A 20,429-nucleotide genomic window follows, 5' to 3' on the forward strand; every position below is an offset into this window, starting at 1 on the left:
AAAGTTTACTTTTTGGTTATTCCCGCAACTTAAGAGATACCGCCGCCCATGGACACTTACATTGCCAAATGTAAGTGTCCATGTCGAATAAGTCGAATTAGTTCGGAAATACTTCAGTGGGCTGATTAAAAACTTAACGGGAAACCGTTGGAATTGCACGCAGTCCACTTTTTGGGTGTAACGCATGTCTTACGCACTTTCATCGTATATCCAGCGTTAAATACACACATAGATGGCGCTGGCATATGAAAGGGAGTCGCTGAAATAAGTTTTGAATTAGAACAAAGATGCCTCTGATTTGACGCCAAGAAACTCTGTGACTCTGAGAGATTTTTAAGTCTTTTCGAAAGAAAACTCTTATTATGACGGTACTTCCAAATTTTCCTTTATGTACTAGTAAGAACAATGATTACATAATGACAAATATATCTTTAGGTATAATGAAGGTGGAAGATTTAGCACACGTCTTCAAAGCCTCACCAGCATTAGGAGGTGGAGAGGAAGCTCGTTCGTTAGGAATGTCTTTGCTCAACAAGTTCGAACTGGCTCTATGCTGGGACGGTAGGGCGTTACTCGTCCCACCCTTGCTCCCCACCACTGAGCCAATTCAGCCGCAACCACAGGTATATTTTAAATTTATTTCGTAAGTGGGTATTTACAAAATATGTGTGCGGGTACTTAGCTGACAACGATTTAAGTAACCCAATTCATATAAAACATGGCGAGATATTATTTGGTTATTTATCTTTGTATGGAAAATACACCTCTAAGTGTTGTTGTTACGGGATGTTGTTATAGGACTTTGTTTAAATAAATATGAAATGGTTTCGTTGGAAACATGTATGGGAGAAAATTGTTCAACTAATTTAGGCATAAAATGCAAATCGTATGAAAGAAATATGGTGTGTTTTTATATATTCAGAGACCAAACATGAATATTATTCACAGTTGGCCCTAAAATCCCGTACTTGGCCGGGCACCCCTCGGCGAATGTTCTCCAACACATTGACGACCTGCGACGAAATACGCAACTCTGAAGCTCCTCTCACACGTATGTTTTCTTTAACTTTCTATTCAAACTATACACCGATTTTTAATTCCGTAGAATTCTGACATTTCATAAGCGTTGCTACTAAAAACGTTATCCACCGAATTTAAGGATTAAAAAATAAAATGTACCGTATTTTTTTGTTTTACCTGCAAAATGGTAAATCTAAATATTTACTTACTCAAGTGACCTAATACAGATATAACAAGTATTCAATATCAAGAGTAATATTTCGAATAAACTTTAATTACTTTATTTTATTCTTTAGCTGGCATCACTGCCTACTGATGGTTTTGTAAACCTTTAAAAAAAATGTTATCACGAAAAAAATGGAGCACGAAATGAAATGGATACATTCACTAACAAATAAAATGTATGTATAGATTCAGATGTTCAGACTCGTATTGATATGATATTAAATAAAATAAATATTGAAAAATCTGCCCGGCCATAAAACTTTACAATCTCTGACATGTCAAAAAATGTTAGCTGTCAGAATTCTACGAAGTAAGTCGGTATATACCAACTTATAGGAGACAAGCCAGCTTGACTTATAACTTGTAATTTCTGTTCACCTACAATCCTTTAGACCGTCTTCTGCCATCTGTTGTCTATGACTTATATGTTAATGTGTTCGATCACATGACATCTACCAAATAACAAATTGTAATAAAATTAATAACTTGAAAACATAAGCAAATTCCATAGGTAATGTTTTATTTAAATTTTTATGTCACTTGCCAATGTATATATAAACCTATAAAATTTTAAATATTTAACGCTCAGAGTCGATACTTATCGCTGTCAAAATTCCAAATTGGATTTGACATACGGGAGTCAAACTTACCCTAAGTGTACAAGTTTTTTTCAATAGAGGACTGCGGATGGGGTATCGTCCTATCGAGTAGGGATAGTGGCCGCTCGCTTCGTCGTATCCTTTTGATGTCTTACGTGCCTTGCGGCTTTTGGGCGCGGTTGTGTGCTCGGCTTTTGGCTGATGGTGCACTCGCTGCCACTGCGCCTGATCTGTACAAGATTCCACAAGAGGTATATCAATTAAGGAAGATATACAAATCAAAATATATATATAATTCAAATATTTTTTTTTTATAAGATTGAACAGGATGAAAACCTGATGAAGGCACTCGAGCTCAACTGGTCCTGGAAGGTTTGGAAGACGGGATTGAAGTTAGTCTGTGGACAGCTGACTTTGCTTTCTCTGAGGGAGATATCCCCTACGAAAGACCCTCTGCTGGGAAGCCTGGTAGATGATGTAGATACGGAGGAATTGTACCATCATATGAGGTATTCAATAAGAGTACAAGTAAGAGATTGCATGGGTTTTTGACAATTTTCTTTAATAATAAAAGCCCGTTTAATTACCAATCGTGACAAAAAAGAAAATATAAACTTATTTTTTTTACATTGTATACATTATTTTTATTTATCTTATTATATATATTAATATATATCCTATATCTTGGCTATATATTGTTATATGTTTTTCCAACTGACTCTGTCCATGACTCTTTCTCCATTCGCTTCCTGTTACCGCTTCTATTTCTTCTATCCACCATTTCTTGGGGCGCCCTCTTCTTCTTCCTCTTGGTCTTTTCCATACAGCTTTCTTTATATTTGCAATTTTCTTTACATGACTGAAATAGTCAGAAATCTGGCAAAACTACTAAGGCCAGCGCCAATTTCTAGAAGTTATTAATAAAATTCTGTACTTTTTCCTGATTCCTTCTTTAAACTTCCTAAGTTTTTTTGTTTTTACTTATTTTCTTATAAAAAATTTTCGTGTCACAATGTTAGTCCCCGTAGTCCTCCGAAAAGGCTCGACTGATTCGTATGAGATTTATTATGCATGTCCGAGAATCGGCTACTATCTTTCAAACCCCTAAGTGATGAGGAGTATCTACACTAAAAAATTCTATGACAAAATGTCTTGTTTTTTATATTTTTTTATATTTCAGCATACAATAAATACATACAACCATTAATTTTCTTCTATGATCAACCATTTTTTTTATTTGTTAGTTAAGAACTTATAACTTAAACTCTGAGGTTTATATACAGAAAAATCACAAAAATCTAAAGAGTTTTCATTCCGAACTATGTACATATCTACTAAAAAGGTAGGTATTAAGGAGAAACGAAGTCGTCAGGGTTGTCGCATAATATATTTAATTTCTCTATGAAATATACAGATTTCGAGTTCGTCAAGAAGGCGTATGGTGTGAATTGGATATGCAGACTTCTGCCTGCATTGAAATTCTACTACCAGCTCAAGCCTGCATCGCAAGACGGAAAGATGGGCTCCCGTTAACAGGATACCAGGTTAATATGCAAAATGTACTGTATTCAAAGACCTTTTTTTTCTAGCAATATTTAATAACCATTTATTAGGTAAACTAATTTTTTAATCAATTTTGTTGTGGGTCACATAATGTTATTAGAGAACACGATGTCAGTTGTTTTATTACAATGGCAACACCAATCATAGATATCTTACGAGTTGTAAATTGTCAGTGTCAAAGTCACTAGTGCGCTTAATCGATCGTTCAGTTAAGTGACACTGACGTTTTTTAAAATGATGCTCAAATTTCCGACGATAGTGATAACTATCTATATATTAATCGCTACGAATCTGCGATGTATTTTAATAATTGTTTTTTGAAGAAAATCGATCTCGATTCGACAGAAACTAGACTTAAACCAAGACTTAATTTAGAAGGTTAATCGAACTGCATGACTTGTCATATTAATTGGATACGGGTTATCTATACTAATATTATAAAGAGGAAAGGTTTGATTTTTTGTTTGTTTGTTTGTTTGTATGAATTGAATAGGCTCCGAAACTACTTGGCAGATTTGAAAAATTCTTTCACTGTTGGAAAGCTACATCATTCCTGAGTGACATAGGCTATTATTTCATTTTCAAAAAAAATAGGCGTCCTTACTAAAATTACGATAACATTAACATTTGTTTATTATTTGATACAATTCTAACAGATGGCGCTGAGTTAAAGGTAGTTTAGTTTAGGTCCGTGTCGTGATACCATCGTTTCACATAAGTTCTCCTACGGTTTCCCTTGATTAATTAACTACTATGTAATATAACAAAAACCTTAGCCACAGCAACGCTTGGCCGAGTCTGCTAGTTCGGAAATATGAGATGAAGCTGGATGACTAGCAGTAATGTAATATTTCAGAGCATAACATTGGAACCCAACCCAGCTGTACTTGCAAGAGTTCTGGCGTTGGTGTCAGATCTCCTGGACTTGTTACTAGAAGATTGGTATCCATCTTTAGGTGAGCTTTTTCAGCCTAATCAAGCCTTCAGTACTCCAATTAATTTATTATTTCCAGTAGAAGCCTAGGGTCTTTCAGGAAAAGCCTGGTAACGCATTGTCGAGCTTTCTGGCAATGTTAGATTTGATATTAAAATAAAATAAAAAAATATCTATTCGATACGTCAATTAGTACGTATATGTTTAAAACCTGTCTCCTATGAAACTAAAAATGTTTTTTATCTGCAATATTTTGAAGATTGGCAACTCGGTGGTAATAATTATATTCGTTATGTCTTATTATATATACCAGGGCCGAAAAATATCTTGGCCTCAGATGGCGTCTGTTTTGTTGTTAATTATTTTTGTGCATATATATATGTATATTTGTACATGAGATGATCAGGGGTTTGTGTCTGAAATATGTCGATTTGAACGTATGACCCCAGAATTTAGAGGGTTTCTGACTACTAGACCAACTGTTATGCAAGTTAAAGAAAATTTTTGGGGAAAAAGTTAAATAATGTGAAACCGATATATGTATAGGTACCCGCTTCGTGCATACCTCGGAAGGGCGTTGTCTCATAACACGAGTGGTCCCATGCCCCGGGTGTCTGCGCGATGCTGTTTCAAACAATCTCCCACAATTTCAGCCAGAACTACATGATAATAATTTGGTTCAGGTAATCAATTTACGTACAACTATTCCGGTTACTATCAAACATAATTTTTTAAATAAAATAAAACAATTATGCTAGATATAGGGAAAGGTAAACTGTGAATATTTTTTTACATATCTTGACGATATTATTGTAAAAATAATAATAATAATTTATTTCAAGTCTATTTCACAAAAATAACTTATATCTATCGTCAGGTTTATCTAACGCGGAGCCAGGTGTGAACCTGTATTCCAGCAAATAGCGTCTTAAATATAACAGACAAAAAAACTAGCACCAAGTACATAGTTCATTGAAAAAACTACATATTTTTTGTATCATCTATTTATCAAGTAGTTATATTATATTGTGATGAATTAAACTACATTTAAGGAATTTAATACGTAATCCACACGTAACAGACTAATTTATTCAATAAAAAAGTTACAATCACTTTGTTAATTAATTCTAGAACAGCGCTCTGTGGCTGTATTTGGAATTAATCAGAAGCCAAAACAAGTTTGAATAAAAACCTATACAAATTGTATGGAATCTGCCAAAAACTAATAACGTATTGATGTATTCTAGACTGTAGCATATACATGTACTGTATTTTTATCGACACTTACATCGACATCATTTCATCGACACTCGCACGTACCTACATTAAACTGGTTTTGCATGATTCGTGCGAATGTGTGCGTGCTCGTTACCGGCTGGTACGTAGCCAGCGCGCTTGGGAGCTTGTTATGAGATGAACATTTGTATATTTCTCTATATCTCAATTTACGTAAATATAATACAATGTGTGAACTTCACATTGATAACTGTAATTTGTTGTAGAGTAATATCAACTTACATATTTATTTTATAAATAATTCTAATATAATAACTAACCTTAAAATGTTATAACTAAAATATATTATTAAAAGGAGTCCCTTTAGGCAATTTTCCGAATATACTGGCAGCGTTCCCCCTTTTTCTTCATATTATAAGTGAATTTTTTAAACGTTAAATTAAATTAATTTATTTAAGAATGGTAGTTAATTTATCTACCCCATAAAACTATTTATGTTCGTTCTAAATCGTCTGGAAAATTGATTGAGGTTTTAATTTTTTTTCCTTTTATATGTCAGGCTTTAAAACGTCTAGATTTGGGGAACGAACCGCGAAGATTACGCCTCTCCGAGGAATCGCGGACATCGGATCGTGACAGTGGAGTCGGGAACGAGTCAGTTTGTAAGTTTTTGTTAGATTTTCTACATAAAAAATGATGTGGTGTCGTGGGACACCAGGTAGGAGTTCCTTCGGCTAATGTAGAATCGGTACAATTTGCATTTGAGTAAAATGTATCTATAATGTGAGTATTCGCCACGTGCTTGTACTTGAATTCATGAGTATATGGTGGGGTGGAGTGGTAATAGAAAGAGAAGGGATGAGAGGACGAAAAGAAAGAGGGAGAAAGAGAAAGGTATTATAGACTATTCGCTTGTGTATGCGACTGTCGCGAATGTTTCATTACACGCACTTTTTTCCACGGATTTTTTGTTACGGTTTTACTATCACATTTTTTTCAGTTCGGTCGTGCAACAAAATCCCTATCCCCTGCAAGCCTGCCGTAAGGAACTTCGTTCCAATTACTGTTTATGTAAATTGTTATGAATTATTCGCGCTTATAGCATGGTAATAATGTTTCCCATTACATGGAAAATCACCTTCTACAAGAAACAACAATACTGCTGAACCGTAGATTTATATAAAAATTTATGAAAACGTTTTTATTCATAATTTAATTCCTAAAAATACACTGATTTTGGGGATTCAAATCACACATGGTTTATAAATTCATGGGGGCATTTACTCCCTATATACAAGAGGGAACAGATTAAAGACAGAAGAGACACAGGAACGAAGAACGTTCTTCTAGAATTATAATTAGCTGAAATTTTTTTTTGTCAAAATATATACTAGGTGTCTCTAAAAACGGTTTAATAATAGCGCCCATGTACACTTTGAGCAAAGACAGGATCAACTCCAAGTCTCGCCTCCGAATCTAAGGATCAGAACATACTAACGCTGCCAAAGAGAATGGCTGGGGTTTTTATTTTAGTAATAAATACATTAGCGAATATTTTTAGCATCATCCCGCCTTGGTTCCGTGGAAGGAGTTCAACGTAGTTTCACAGTTGGTGAATGTTGGACCCTTGAAGAGTGTATTCTAGCTGGATGCACTGGCAAAAGGCTGGTCTGCCAGCACCACGCTGACGTGGAACTGGCGGATGTCGCACCTGATGTGGTCAGTATTAGACGTCCTTGCAGAAAAATATAAAATTGTGTTTATTTTTAGAATTACGATTATTAAAATTGTCATTGTGTTTTGGATTTTGATGAAGGCTTTTAATAATGAAGCTGATTCTATTATTCCATAAGACAGTTAATAATACACATCAAACAGTTAGTCATATAAATAAAATAGTCAGTAATAAACATAAGACAGCTAGTAATATACATCAGACAGTTAGTCATATTCATAAGACAGTCAGTAATATACCTGAGATAGCTAGTAATATGCATCAGACAGTTAGTAATATAGATGAGACAGTAATATAAAACATTTTGAGATGAGTTTTTTTTAAATTACAGCTTCTACTCGACGTGGAAGACTCAAAACGTGCCCGATGGGAGCACATAACACTTGGGGCCGTGGTGGGAAGGGGAGCCTTTGGGACGGTGGTTGCGGGGACATGGCGCCCACCTGGCTGCGAATCCCGGAGAGTCGCATTGAAAGCGCTGCAGCCGGTGCCAGCACAGCCGCACTCTATACCCGCTCTTACGGCATACAAGGTATTTGATGTAAATCCTTTGATAGTAAAGTTGCTTTTGAAAAGTTTGCGAAAAAAATAAATCTTCTATTAAGTTGTCTTTACACTGCGAGAGAAAGACTTTTAATCTTATTATTGTTATTATGTATCATGTACTCTTGCACATACGTACATAATGATTTTAACCATGACTAATACTTATTTACCTTTCATTTATTTTTACAATTAACAAGAAAAGAAAATTTATCCATCATCATCATCCATAATTAACTCTATTCATACATTTGTGGCTAATTTAACTAAATCTAACCCCTGTGTTGTGGAATAGATTACAGTAATTCAATTTTAATACACAGTAAATACAAATTTAAATACACATATTATCACACTGGCTGGAAAGCTGTATATTGGTCCTTCGAGCCGAATTGAACCAGCAATCTATCTATGATAATCTATGTACGAATAGAATTACCTTAATTATGCGTGAGTTTTAGTATGTGATGACATAGATAGATAGTGTGGCTGAGAGTTTCTTTTAGTTTCTAGTGTCTGGGTTAGTTTTTTCAACTCCATGAATGGCATGAGCCAAGGCATGTAGTATTTTGTAAAATCAAAATCCATAGCATTTTTATTTTTTTCACTATCTCTCTCTATTAATAAACGCAGTATAATGTAAATTGAGAGATGGGGGAAGCATTTTGTCTAGCAGTGATTAAAATAAATATATCGTTATTTATCAATATTTTTTAATTCCAGGCAGCGGTCTCTCGTTGGGAACGGGAGCCATTAGCAGGGGCCTGTCGGGCCTACTGCGGTTTACGTCAGGAGATGGGCATCCTCAGCAGACTTCGGCATCCTCACGTACTGCCACTTCTGGCAGCTTGTCCAGCTCCACTCGCCTTGTTGCTGGCTATTGCACCTCAGGTATGATACTGTGCAATTTAAATGGTTAATTTCAATTTATCAAAAAAGTTAAATGTTAATATAATTTTTCACTCAGATCTCAAAACTACTCAACCAATTTCGATGAAACTTAAACTGGGCCCTAAGTTGCATGTAGAATATTGAATTTTGTGACGAAGCTTGAATATTTTATTAATTTCGTATACGTATTTTTTGACTAACTTAAAAAGGTTTTTTCTTCTTAGAATGATAAGGGGCCGTCCATGTATTACGTCATTCTAAATTAGGGGGAGGGGGTTTGGTCTGCGGATGACGGTAAAATGATTGATGGGGGGGGAGGTTTCGAAATTGACGTCATTCTTATTTATTTACTTAAAGTTTATTTTTCACGTACAAAAAGATTATTTCTAACTAAGACGTGGAGTGGGTTGAAGACGTGGATGTATCGACCCAAAACGAATATCGGGACGATACGGAGATATTACCCGTGATCCAGAATTAAAAAAAATGAAAACTCCGTGGGAGTTATCCAAAGAAAATTAAAAATAATAAGAAGGTATATTATATCAAAGTAAAAATAATAAGAATGTATATTATATCAAAGTAAAAATAATAAAAGGTCATTCTATAACCAAGTGTTTTAATCATATAATACCCTATTTTTTCTCTAATCTGCAATGTTTCATTTTGTCAAACTGGTAATGACGTCAATTTTGGGAGAAGGGGGGGGGGTCAGTAAGAAATGACAGTAGGATGATTATAGGGGGGGGGGGTCTAAAATCGGGAAAAAATCGATGACGTAATTTATGGACGGCCCCTAAGAAAATTAAATGATTTTCAGGGTTCCTTGGAGAACACACTCCGTAGCTATCGTGGTTGTGGAGCCAGAGTTGGTGCACGTGCTGCGCGTGCGCTGACTCTTCAGCTCGCACGTGCACTCGAGTACTTGCATACGCATCGCGTGCTTTACCGGGATTTAAAGGTATTGGACGTAGTGTGTTTAACAACCTCTGTTTAGTTTTAAAAAGCACTTTATCACCACCACTATGTGGAACCAGCTGTCGACTAAAGTATTTTCGAACCAATTCGACTTTGGATCCCTGAACAAAAGCGTACCAATTATTGATAGGCAACGCACTCGCGAGTCTTCTGTCATTGAGTGTCCATGGGCGGCGGTATCACTTAACATCAGATGACCCTCCTGTTTGCTCCGTTCTGTTAAAAAAAATTGGTTGACTGTAAAGTCGGTTTACTGACGATAGTTGAACGTGACAACGTCATAAGAAAATACTGATTTAACTTTTTGTTTAAGCAATAATAAAATTATGTCAATTTCTTTGTCAACGCGAAGGCCGATTGTGCCGCTTTGTCGCTCGCACTTAAATGGAACGACTCAGAGCTAGGTAACGCCGCATGCGTCAAGTTCTTTCTCACGTGCAGCCAGCTCCATCGAATTATAAGACTCAGAAAAATTAACATATGAAAAAACTACACTCAGGCCGTTATTCTGGAATGTTCAAACTTAAATCTACTTTCAATAGCTGTCTGTGTGTTTAGTTTGACATATTTTACAGCACTCAAGGCATTGTGACATGACAAAGCAATTGCAATATCTGCCACAGAGCTTTGCAATATTTTTTTTGATTGGATCTATGAAAGTGTTAATCAGCCATGATTTAATGATACCATGGTGTTTCAGTCGGAGAACGTGCTGGTATGGACCTTCCCAGCTGCAGCTGAATCTCAGGTGGCTGAAAATAGCCCAGATCCCATCGATGTCCATGTCAAACTTGGAGATTATGGTAAGTTTTTTGGGCTACTTGTATAATCCTCACAAACTACCCTCACACAACACAAATAGTTAAATTTATTAATTCTTATTCCATTTCTCCTTTTGCAAATGTTTGAACCTTTTTGTTTGTATGTATTTCATTTTATATGTTTAGTATAATTGTTTTTACTTATATATGACAGAAAATTATAAATCTTAGGAATGATTATGAAGCTAATTATATAAATATCCATTCTGCAATTTTTCTCGGTCCTTCTTTACTGTACCTTGCGTAATATAATTTTAAAGGATACATTACGATAACGAACTTTCATATAAACTATCCCCCCCCCCTTTAGCTCCCCTTCACCCCTCTTTACCCCCTTACATCCATAAAAGATCCCACCCAATGTCAACTGTTTCACGAAATTTCTTTATAATCTCCTATTTTAGGCATAAAAACGATATAACATGTACGTTATGGGCGGAGTTTCATTTACAACGTATACAATACACTTGATATACGTTGATTGCCATAATTTTGTTTCTTTGTGGATATGTTTAGTCTGGAGAATTTGTAAGAATGTTCTTCAAACAGATATTTAAAGTCTTACACAAGTGCTTAAAGGATTTAATTAAACAAAAACGTTCTGGCTGAACAAACAAAAGGGTTCAGAGTCTCTTCATGGGACCATATATGGGACTGTAATGGCCATTGGGACACAGTATTTTTCATCATATTTTAGAAGCTTATATAGAAAATGTTTTTAGGAATATCACGACTTGCGCCACCGTCTGGTACGAAGGGTTTTGGAGGCACCGAGGGTTTCATGGCACCAGAGATCATGAGGTACAATGGAGAAGAGGAATATACGGAAAAAGTAAGTTTAATTTTTAGTAGTAAACATCAAAACCAAAAATTGGAATCAATTTTCCAATATTTTGGCCGAATTGAGTTCAAGGACAAATAAAAACAATTAAAGAAATTATTTTCGTAATGTCGTATATATCATACATTGTATATTACCCTTAAAAACATATCATACTGGATAGAGGAACATTTGTATAATTGTTACACAAAAATATGTATGTGTGTCGATATTAAGAGAAAAAAGCTTAGATTTTAGAACGGACTCACCTATTATTAAATGATACCGCAATGAAAAATCATGCCAAAAGGCTCGCGAGTGTGTTGGCGCCTTTTAATAATTGCTACTCTCTTCCCGATTCAGTTTTCCTTTGAAATTTTGGAAGCAAATAGTCTTTATTTGTGACTGTTATAAAAACATATAGAGAATTGTCAATTTCTGAGACATTTTCCCAATTTCAAAAAGATCTCGTTATATGTTTGACATGAATGTATATGATTTTGGAATTTCTTAATATTTGAGTATATAAATATTTAGCTTTCTTCCACAACTTTGTTGAAAACTTATAGCGAGATAATATTTTTATTAGATTATGCGGTTATGTATCGCATACCTACAGATTACAACATAAATTACCAACAAATCGATCTATTTAATGTGACTAAAAAATTCTTAAAAAAATATTTAAAAAACTCAGGTATCTTTTACTAATAATTGCTTTGTTTGTTCCTTCATATTAAATATATATAAATCAATCTTAGAACTGTGCTTTGTAAAACTGTGCTTTATGTTTCTGTTTCAATGTGTATTCGGTTTTGGCTTTTGTGTGTAATGTAATTGTTTGGATATTGTTTAGTGATTAGCTGTAGGAATACTTAAATAAATAAATAAATAGATCCGGATCAGAGAACTATTATAGTTTTATCAATATCGGTTCAGTACTTTCTGAGGTTTTCAATTGAGAGTTTCTTAATTATCTTTATATATTCAAGGTAGACTGTTTCTCTTTCGGAATGCTCCTCTACGAGATCTTTACGCTGCGTCAGCCATTTGAAGGTCACGAAGCCGTGAAGGAGGCTGTCTTAGAAGGAGCCAGACCACCTCTATCACCAAGGGTGAGTTCATCATAATTATTTGCTCGAATTTGGTGAAGAGTTCTAACATAAATTACAGTATCACTACATAGTATAAAACAAAGTCGCTTTCTCTGTCCCTATGTCCCTTTGTATGCTTAAATCTTTGAAACTACGCAACGGATTTTGATGCGGTTTTTTTAAAATAGATAGAGTGATTCAAGAGGAAGGTTTATATGTATAATAACATCCATTAAATAGTGGAGAAGTACTGTTATTTTTGAGGTTTCTAATGTGATGTCGTAAATAATTACATTTTTTCCGCTTACATTGCAAACGCAGGCTTTTGAGTTTTATCAAAATAATGTACTAAGTATTGTACACATTGAAAAGGTCTTCAGAAAAGTCCGTGATGGTATATGTCTATCTCTTATGGATAACCCACATTTTTAACCCACGACCTCTGGATTGAGCTGCGCATGCTCAATCCTGATGTTCTTGAGAAAAACTAGCCTTAATAGGGAAAAAGATAAAGTGAAAGAATGCATTATAAGAAAAATATTTGCAGGATCTCCAATACCCATGCAGTATGCTGGAGACGATGCGTCGGTGTTGGAGTGGGGCACCAGAGATGAGGCCCTCGGCCGCTGCGTTGGTAGCGGTGGCTGCGGCCCCGGAGTTCCTCTCGCTGAGGGATGCCGCTGTTGTCAGACAGGCTAGGGCCGCTGCTGCCACGCCCATGTGTCATATAACAGGTTAGAGGCTGAAGGTTCCTGAACTTTTGACACGTGACATTTGACATTAAGCAAGAATTTTTTAGTTACAAACTTTTCAGGTCTGGGCCACAGATTTCTGTATCTGTTTCTTGATCATTTGTCAATCTAATAGGCAAGGTACACACACACAAATACACACCACACCCTATACATTACACACATTCTCTGCTATTACTATTTTATTTTGTATTATAATGTGTAAGGGTTTTTGTAATTAAATATTTACAAATTACAGAAGAAAATACAGATGGTTGGGAGGTATGGTACGGTGGGGCGGAGCCAGAAAGAGCCCACGCGCTGATCACTTCGTCTACCACCTTTCTACACCACCACTCACTCACAGTACCACCAGGTATTTTTTATTAAGAGACTTGAATGTGAGAGACTAAAATGGGCTATTATCAATGCAGAATGATGAATGAAAGATTTGGTATTCCTCCTTCAAAGGCCGGCAACGCACCTACTGAAATATAGGCTGCGATGAATGCTCAAAGGCTACGCCTACACTAAAATCCGTGTCCATGGGCTGTCATGAATCCTGAATGATGAATGAATGAAAGTATAAAGAAAAAGTTTTAATGTACTTTGATTGTGATTGTTCCTTTGTTTTTAGCTTTAATTCAACCTCATCGAGACCTCTAAATAAGAGATATTCTAAAATTATTGTTTTCTTAGAGAAAGAAGAGAAAACAGGAAAGAAGAAATTCTTTATATTTAAAATAATATAAGTTCTCGTTTACGATTTTTAACGTTGAAGTATTGTGTACGCTCAATGTGTGGGGGATGTGTGTGCGTGTGTGTGTGTGTTTGTGTGTGTGGATTTTCTTGTTTCGTGATAACGTCAACAGTAACACATTGTCTATGCTTGAAATCGAAATGCATTTTCGAGGATTCCTACAAAAAATGTATGTACTATTATTATTACTAAGAGGAGGGGGGGCGGATAAATTGAAACAGCCCACTTAATATAGTATATTTGTTTGATAAAACATATTATCATATATATTTTTAGACAAAACAGAACCGGTAATTGTCACTGCGATGTGCCGTGTCGGACAAACGATGTGGTTGGCGGATTCTGTCGGACGAGTGTCTGTGTATTCGTGAGTATTTCATTCGTCAAAATTTTACGATTTATCAGATTAAATGTTTAATTAAATTATTTTTTATAGTTAAGTTTGTTGAGTTGAAGAAGTTATGTTCTGATATATGTTTAATGAAACACTGTTTGATGCTGGCTTTAATGATTTAAAACCTGAGCTTATAACTAATATAAATAAACAAAAAACTTACTTGACTTTAAGGTTTATTAAGTCTATGAGACTACTAGCAGACTCGGCTTAGCGTTGCTGTGGTTAAGGTTTTTGTTATATTACATAGAAGTAAACTATTCAAGGGAAACCGTAGGAGAACTTATGTGAAACGTTGGTACTTTTAAACACAGCGCCATCTGTTAGAATTGTATCAAATAATAAATAAATAATTTGCAATAAAATAAAATTGCGACTATAATTAAAGATCTAAGCTATCCTATCTCTTAAGTTGGACCAGACTGTTCACGGTGTGCCAATTTAATTTAAAATCGGTTAAGTAGTTTAGGAGTCCATCGCGGGTAATCATCGTGGCAGGAGATTTATATATATATAACTTTTAGGTTTAATGAGTCGCAGGATGGTTATGAAACATTTTACTATTGGATACAGTAGAACAATACATAGAGGGGGAGGGGGTCAAAAATCTCCAAAAATTGCGTCACGTAATACTTGAACGCTCCAAAACCTGTTCCACAGAATATCCGACTGTGTCTTGCAATGGAGTGTCAAAGTGTGTGAAACTGTGGGTGGCGGTGGGTCGAGTGTGTCGGCGTTATATTCCCTGGAATCACTACGACGCGTTGCGCTTGCGCTATCTTGCGGAAGGTGAGCTACTATCTCTTTCAGAACAGTCCTCGGCACCAATTATTCTATGTGTCTGACATTCCCTCGAACGGTTAAGGATAACATCGTGGTGGCTTAGTTTCAAAGTGGATGGCGTGTGTCAGACACAGGAGGCTGATCACCTACTTGACCATTAGATTACCAAATCATAAACGAGTAATAAACCGTGATGCTTACTCCTTCGGGGAATAGTGATGATGAAAGGAATTTGTCCAAACTTTGCAGATTATTTCTGGTATCATGCGAACGACCTCAGGCCGAGAGCACGTTCGTCCTCACGGAGTTGGGCACCGCCACTGAACTCAACTGTCTGACTGCCGTCTATGCTGATAATGGGTATGAAGGATTTTCCTTTTATTTATTTATTCAGAATATTCACAGCACAATACAGAAATAGATGTATATCACTACATAGTATAAAACAAAGTCGCTTTCTCTGTCCCTATGTCCCTTTGTATGCTTAAATCTTTGAAACTACGCAACGGATTTTCATGCGGTTTTTTTTTAATAGATAGAGTGATTCAAGAGGAAGGTTTATATGTATAATATATATGTCTATCTCTTATGGATAACCCACATTTTTATATACAACGTTCACAGATTTTCTATAGTGTGTTTAGTATTGCACCCGTGCGAAGCCGGGGCGGGTCGCTAGTTTACATATAACATTGTGGGCCAATTACAAACCTTCGAAAATAGTTCATTTTTTTAAATATTTATAACAAAAAGCTAAACATATCAAACATTTTTAGTGTCAAACATAAAAAAAAAGAAAAAAAAACAGCATTTAATTCGTTGACAATGAAAATGAAGTGAAAAAAGAAACATTTCATTCATCCTGGTTGATATCATTTTGTACCAAAGCTCTCCTTAACATATCAATATCAACCATTAAATTTGTTTAGCAGCCTTTCTTTTCTTGCGTCATGGTCTGCAAGAATGCCTTTGGACTCTATTTTCGGTGACTCTCTTATATGGTTTGAAGGATGATGAGTTTTTCACCACCTCATTGGTGATCGGTCACTTCGGTCGTTCAGTGTTTTCAAAGCAAATATGTATTATTATTGTGCTTAGATAAACTCTTGGATTAGCTTTTTTAGGATTTTCTTTAAATTTAACTTTATTGTGGGTAGTTTATATTATTTTAAGATTTTTCGTTAATTATTTATGCATTTTTTGGACTTTACCCTCTGTAGGTGTTTTGTTATATTGTTCCACATTAGGGTTGCCTGCAAGAAATCGTACATAAGGCCTTATTAAAGGCTTATGTATGCTTTTGTTTAAGGAAGTGTAAATAAATAAATAAATATTAAAACGTATTAATTTAGATTTACTTAAAACTCATGTGATGCAATACAATTGAAAGAAAATAATTTTATACAAATTTTGATTATTCCTTAGAAGATTTATTTATAGGAAAAAGATTCGATAAAAGCCAAAAATATTATCATCAAACAGTAAAACCAGTGAAGGACTGACAACTGTATATTACATTCTCGCTATCTAGATTTCTGGAACAGGCGTTTAGCCGCCCATCTCATATTTAGTGAGATGCAGCCAATTGGAGATCCTCTCCAGAAGATGCCTATTTAGCGGTCGTTTGAATGGTCAATGGACAATATTATTTGGTTTCCAGGGTTGAGGTTTGGGCAGGTGGTGATGGAATCTACACCTATACAGTGAACTCTGAGGGCGTGAGTGCGGCTGAGTTTATCACACCTCCCGCCCGCCCTACAAGAGTGGCGCGTCTTGCCGCCTCACCTCATGTATCAACTGTACTCGCAAACTGCAAAAATGGTAATTAAAATACTACATACTCAATAAAAACCTCACAATATGTATTTTTAATCTGCACCTATTGCACGCTTTTGTGGCGAAAACATACTTTATTATTTATATATAAGATTCTTGTGTCACGGGGTTAGTAACCGAACTCCTCCGAAACGGCTCGACCGATTCTCATGAAATTTTGTGTGCGTATTGGGTAGGTCTGAGAATCGAACAACTATTTATCATCCCCCTAAATGTTAAGGGTGGTCCACCCCTAAATTTTTTTATTTATTTTTTAGACAAAATTTTTCGTCTTACGATACACCATACAAAAATACATGCAACCCTAAATTTTCACCCCTCTACAATCATCCCTTATGTTTTTTTTTGTTAATTATAAACTTTAATTTTTTGGCACAAAAACATGGCAAAACAACGTTTGCCGGGTCAGATAGTTTATATATAAGAATTCTTCTCATAACGAGTTCTTAATGCGACTTTAATTTAAACCAGATGTGTACGTATACGCGTACTCGGCGACGTCCAGGGAACAAAGTGCGCGTCTGGACTGTAGCAAACTCGCGCCAAGCTCTGAAAGTTTGCAATCTATCGCAAGTGACGATCCCCTCACCGAAGACAGATGTCGGGTGAGTTGTACAATTATGGCATTAAAACCTTGTTATATTAACTAAAGTTATGTATATAAGGGGAATATTTATGTATGCGGAGGACAGGGAGCCCTACAAAAAGCTGGATTAGACATATAAGCGTTAGACGGAAGCGAATGGAGAAAGAAACCTTTGTATAGAGTAGAAAAAGCTAGAGAAATCCTTCATACCTGAATGCCTTCCTATCAATGAGATTAAACGATGTTATCATAACGAGCGATAAGACATAACATAAATTGTATATTATAACAACTGTATTGCAAATTAATAAATTATTATTAATGTATTAAAACTGTACATAATTGCGTGAAACATTTGTGTTGGTACATATCCGGCCCGAAGGACCGGATATTTTTGAAACCGAACGGTTTCTTGGTCAAGAGCTGCTTTAAATAGAAGAGTGTATAATTACAACTTACTCGTAGGTACAACGAATTTCAATGGCTGTAAAAAAAATAATATAATATATTGTAAAATATATTTTTCCTTCAAGATAACGTCTCTGTGCGTTTGCGGCACTGAGGCGTACGTGGGTACCCTTTGGGGATGCGTCATTGTCGCTGATGCAGCTACTCTAAGGCCACTTGCTGTCTGCAGACCTCACGAAGGAGAGGTATGGCGTTTCTTTTTGTTCTTTTGATTAAAAGATTATTCTAAAACTAAAATACTAAAATTATTTAAGGTCCGAGCAATATTGCCGCTTTATCCGCATGGCAGCATCAACTACCCGATGCTGGCAACACTGGGGGATGGTTACCGACCCCTTCTAAATAGATATGCCCCGTCTCAGGTAAAAAAAATATTGCGAAGTGGTTCTTTATAGGTTTAGTTGAGATTCCAAGGAATCGAAAATTCATTTTTAAAAATTGTTGAAAAAAATTTTTTATGATTGTTTTTTGTGATGTAAAGTGATACTCAATACTAAGGCGCGAGTGGGTTACTGGCCTTTGATTATTTTGACTGATAAATTTGTTAACCAACGAAAATTTTTATAGTCCATGTAATATGTATGTAGTGATTAAAAAGATTTAAAAAATTATTGAAGTTATACTTCTTTTGGTGCGATGGAGAAAAATGATGAGAGTGAAAGTTTAGAATGTGCGCGCACCGAGACACAAAATTAACAGAATGAAGTTAGGTCTAAGTGGCATGGAAATTGATAACTTTGTTCAAGTTGTATATCAGTGTGAATAATTCAATATTATTTTGGTGTTTTTAAATCAATTTCATATACGACGTTGATAGTATTTACTAATAATTTATGTATTTAAATACAATCTTTTTGATTAATTTTAATATTGATCGTTAATCACTACTGCATTTTAGTTTCTTTTCCATACGCCAAAGAAGTATAACTTCTAACGCGTGTATATAACACACTCTTCTTTTATTTAATTTTATTATATTTCAGTCTGGCAACACAACTGCGTTGAGTGGTTTCTACTGTCTACTATGGAGAACGCAGCATTGGCTGCCTGATTGAAATCGTTACTTTGAAGATATCTTTACAAAATAGCTATCATTGTTTCTTTAAGCATGGCTACCACGTAACTTAAAGATTCCAACTATGACAATATTAATAAGAAAGTTTTTCTTGATTTTCCAATTGTAATCACATCAATCAATCTCTGATGATGATTTTTATAACTTTTGGACACGCTGGCATGCGACAGCGATATATATAATTTTTAATTACCACTATTAACACCGGTTCGTATGTAAAAGTATGTCGTTCGTATGTCAAAAATTGACAATTGTCATCCTTCTTTGAAGAACTTTATTGTATATGAATTAAGGACTTATTATTAGAACAATACTTAAAACATCCTAATCACTATACCTCCTATAACACGTTACATTGGGTCCGCGTTATAGAAATAGCGTTGTAGGAATATACTCGCAATAACGCCCGCGTATTTGTGTACCCTGACATTTGAGATTTGATTTATAACGCGGGCGTTATTTGGTAATACCCGTGTTATACGCAACTGAAATACGCGGGGCTTTGCTGTATATTTTAACACGTTCTGTTATCGCGTTCTACATATACACAACGCCATCTGTTGGTTAATATATAAATGTAACTATGAATTGAGATTTTAATAGGAAGTAGACGAATTGCTTGATTATATTTTATTTTGTATCTTTATAAGTAGTGCGTTTTTTTAATTAATGACCGTTACAAGCGTTGGTTAAAACTGACCATAAACAAAATCCACAGATAATTAAGGATGTTTACCTTCAACCACTATTAATAGATGGCGCTATTAAAAAAAAGCATGCAAATGTCATGTATGGAACATGCCAAGAAATTCCACAGCCGTGTTGAATTTTCATGTTTCCAAATTCCAACTACAACTCTATGCAAAATTGGAATCGTATTGATAACTGAATATTGAAATCGCCATTGGAAGTTACGTGGTAGACTTACCGCTTATAATTGCTCTCTATATAAGTATATCATAGTATAGATAGATGATTAACGCCCAAACTCAATAACCTATCTCAATCCATTTTTGAAAATCTGAGATAGACATCTTAATCAAAATATTGATAAATTGGTTTATGTGTATAGAGCTTTGTATGAAAATGACAGTTCAACTGTGCCAATATCCTATCTTAAGATTTTAACTTACACCAGTTTTTTTAATAATTTAAAAGCTATTTGATATGATTTACATAGACATGTATATTTTAATATTATTTGTACGGTTTTATTTACTTTATTTGGTTTACATTGATTATCAAATATGAGTGTAAAGAGCGAAGAGATTGCATTCTATCCGTCGCCAAAAATGGATTGTCTTCGTAGGGGTTTGGGTTCGGGCGAAAGCTAATTT

The 20,429-nt window shown here is 35.2% G+C and overlaps 1 protein-coding gene across 1 annotated transcript in view; it reads left to right on the forward strand.

Moving 5' to 3' along the window:
- LOC110996093 (leucine-rich repeat serine/threonine-protein kinase 1) overlaps window positions 1–20,075 on the forward strand; it is a 64,739-nt gene extending 44,664 nt beyond the window's left edge. Inside the window, exons 33-57 of the mRNA XM_045633643.1 lie at window positions 436–623; window positions 949–1,051; window positions 1,923–2,095; window positions 2,163–2,353; window positions 3,259–3,388; window positions 4,264–4,363; window positions 4,888–5,024; window positions 6,137–6,239; window positions 7,139–7,296; window positions 7,644–7,844; window positions 8,579–8,746; window positions 9,567–9,707; window positions 10,425–10,527; window positions 11,268–11,377; window positions 12,358–12,480; window positions 13,007–13,193; window positions 13,450–13,566; window positions 14,227–14,317; window positions 15,005–15,133; window positions 15,377–15,487; window positions 16,788–16,948; window positions 17,435–17,568; window positions 18,083–18,202; window positions 18,272–18,379; window positions 19,001–20,075. Coding sequence (XP_045489599.1) covers window positions 436–623; window positions 949–1,051; window positions 1,923–2,095; window positions 2,163–2,353; window positions 3,259–3,388; window positions 4,264–4,363; window positions 4,888–5,024; window positions 6,137–6,239; window positions 7,139–7,296; window positions 7,644–7,844; window positions 8,579–8,746; window positions 9,567–9,707; window positions 10,425–10,527; window positions 11,268–11,377; window positions 12,358–12,480; window positions 13,007–13,193; window positions 13,450–13,566; window positions 14,227–14,317; window positions 15,005–15,133; window positions 15,377–15,487; window positions 16,788–16,948; window positions 17,435–17,568; window positions 18,083–18,202; window positions 18,272–18,379; window positions 19,001–19,072 — 3,359 coding nt within the window. The 3' untranslated portion in view covers window positions 19,073–20,075. The remainder of the gene's footprint in view (window positions 1–435; window positions 624–948; window positions 1,052–1,922; window positions 2,096–2,162; window positions 2,354–3,258; window positions 3,389–4,263; window positions 4,364–4,887; window positions 5,025–6,136; window positions 6,240–7,138; window positions 7,297–7,643; window positions 7,845–8,578; window positions 8,747–9,566; window positions 9,708–10,424; window positions 10,528–11,267; window positions 11,378–12,357; window positions 12,481–13,006; window positions 13,194–13,449; window positions 13,567–14,226; window positions 14,318–15,004; window positions 15,134–15,376; window positions 15,488–16,787; window positions 16,949–17,434; window positions 17,569–18,082; window positions 18,203–18,271; window positions 18,380–19,000) is intronic.
- Window positions 20,076–20,429: the final 354 nt, after the last annotated feature.

This window comes from Pieris rapae, chromosome 24 (genome assembly GCF_905147795.1).
Source record: "Pieris rapae chromosome 24, ilPieRapa1.1, whole genome shotgun sequence".
Classification (NCBI taxonomy): domain Eukaryota; kingdom Metazoa; phylum Arthropoda; class Insecta; order Lepidoptera; family Pieridae; genus Pieris; species Pieris rapae.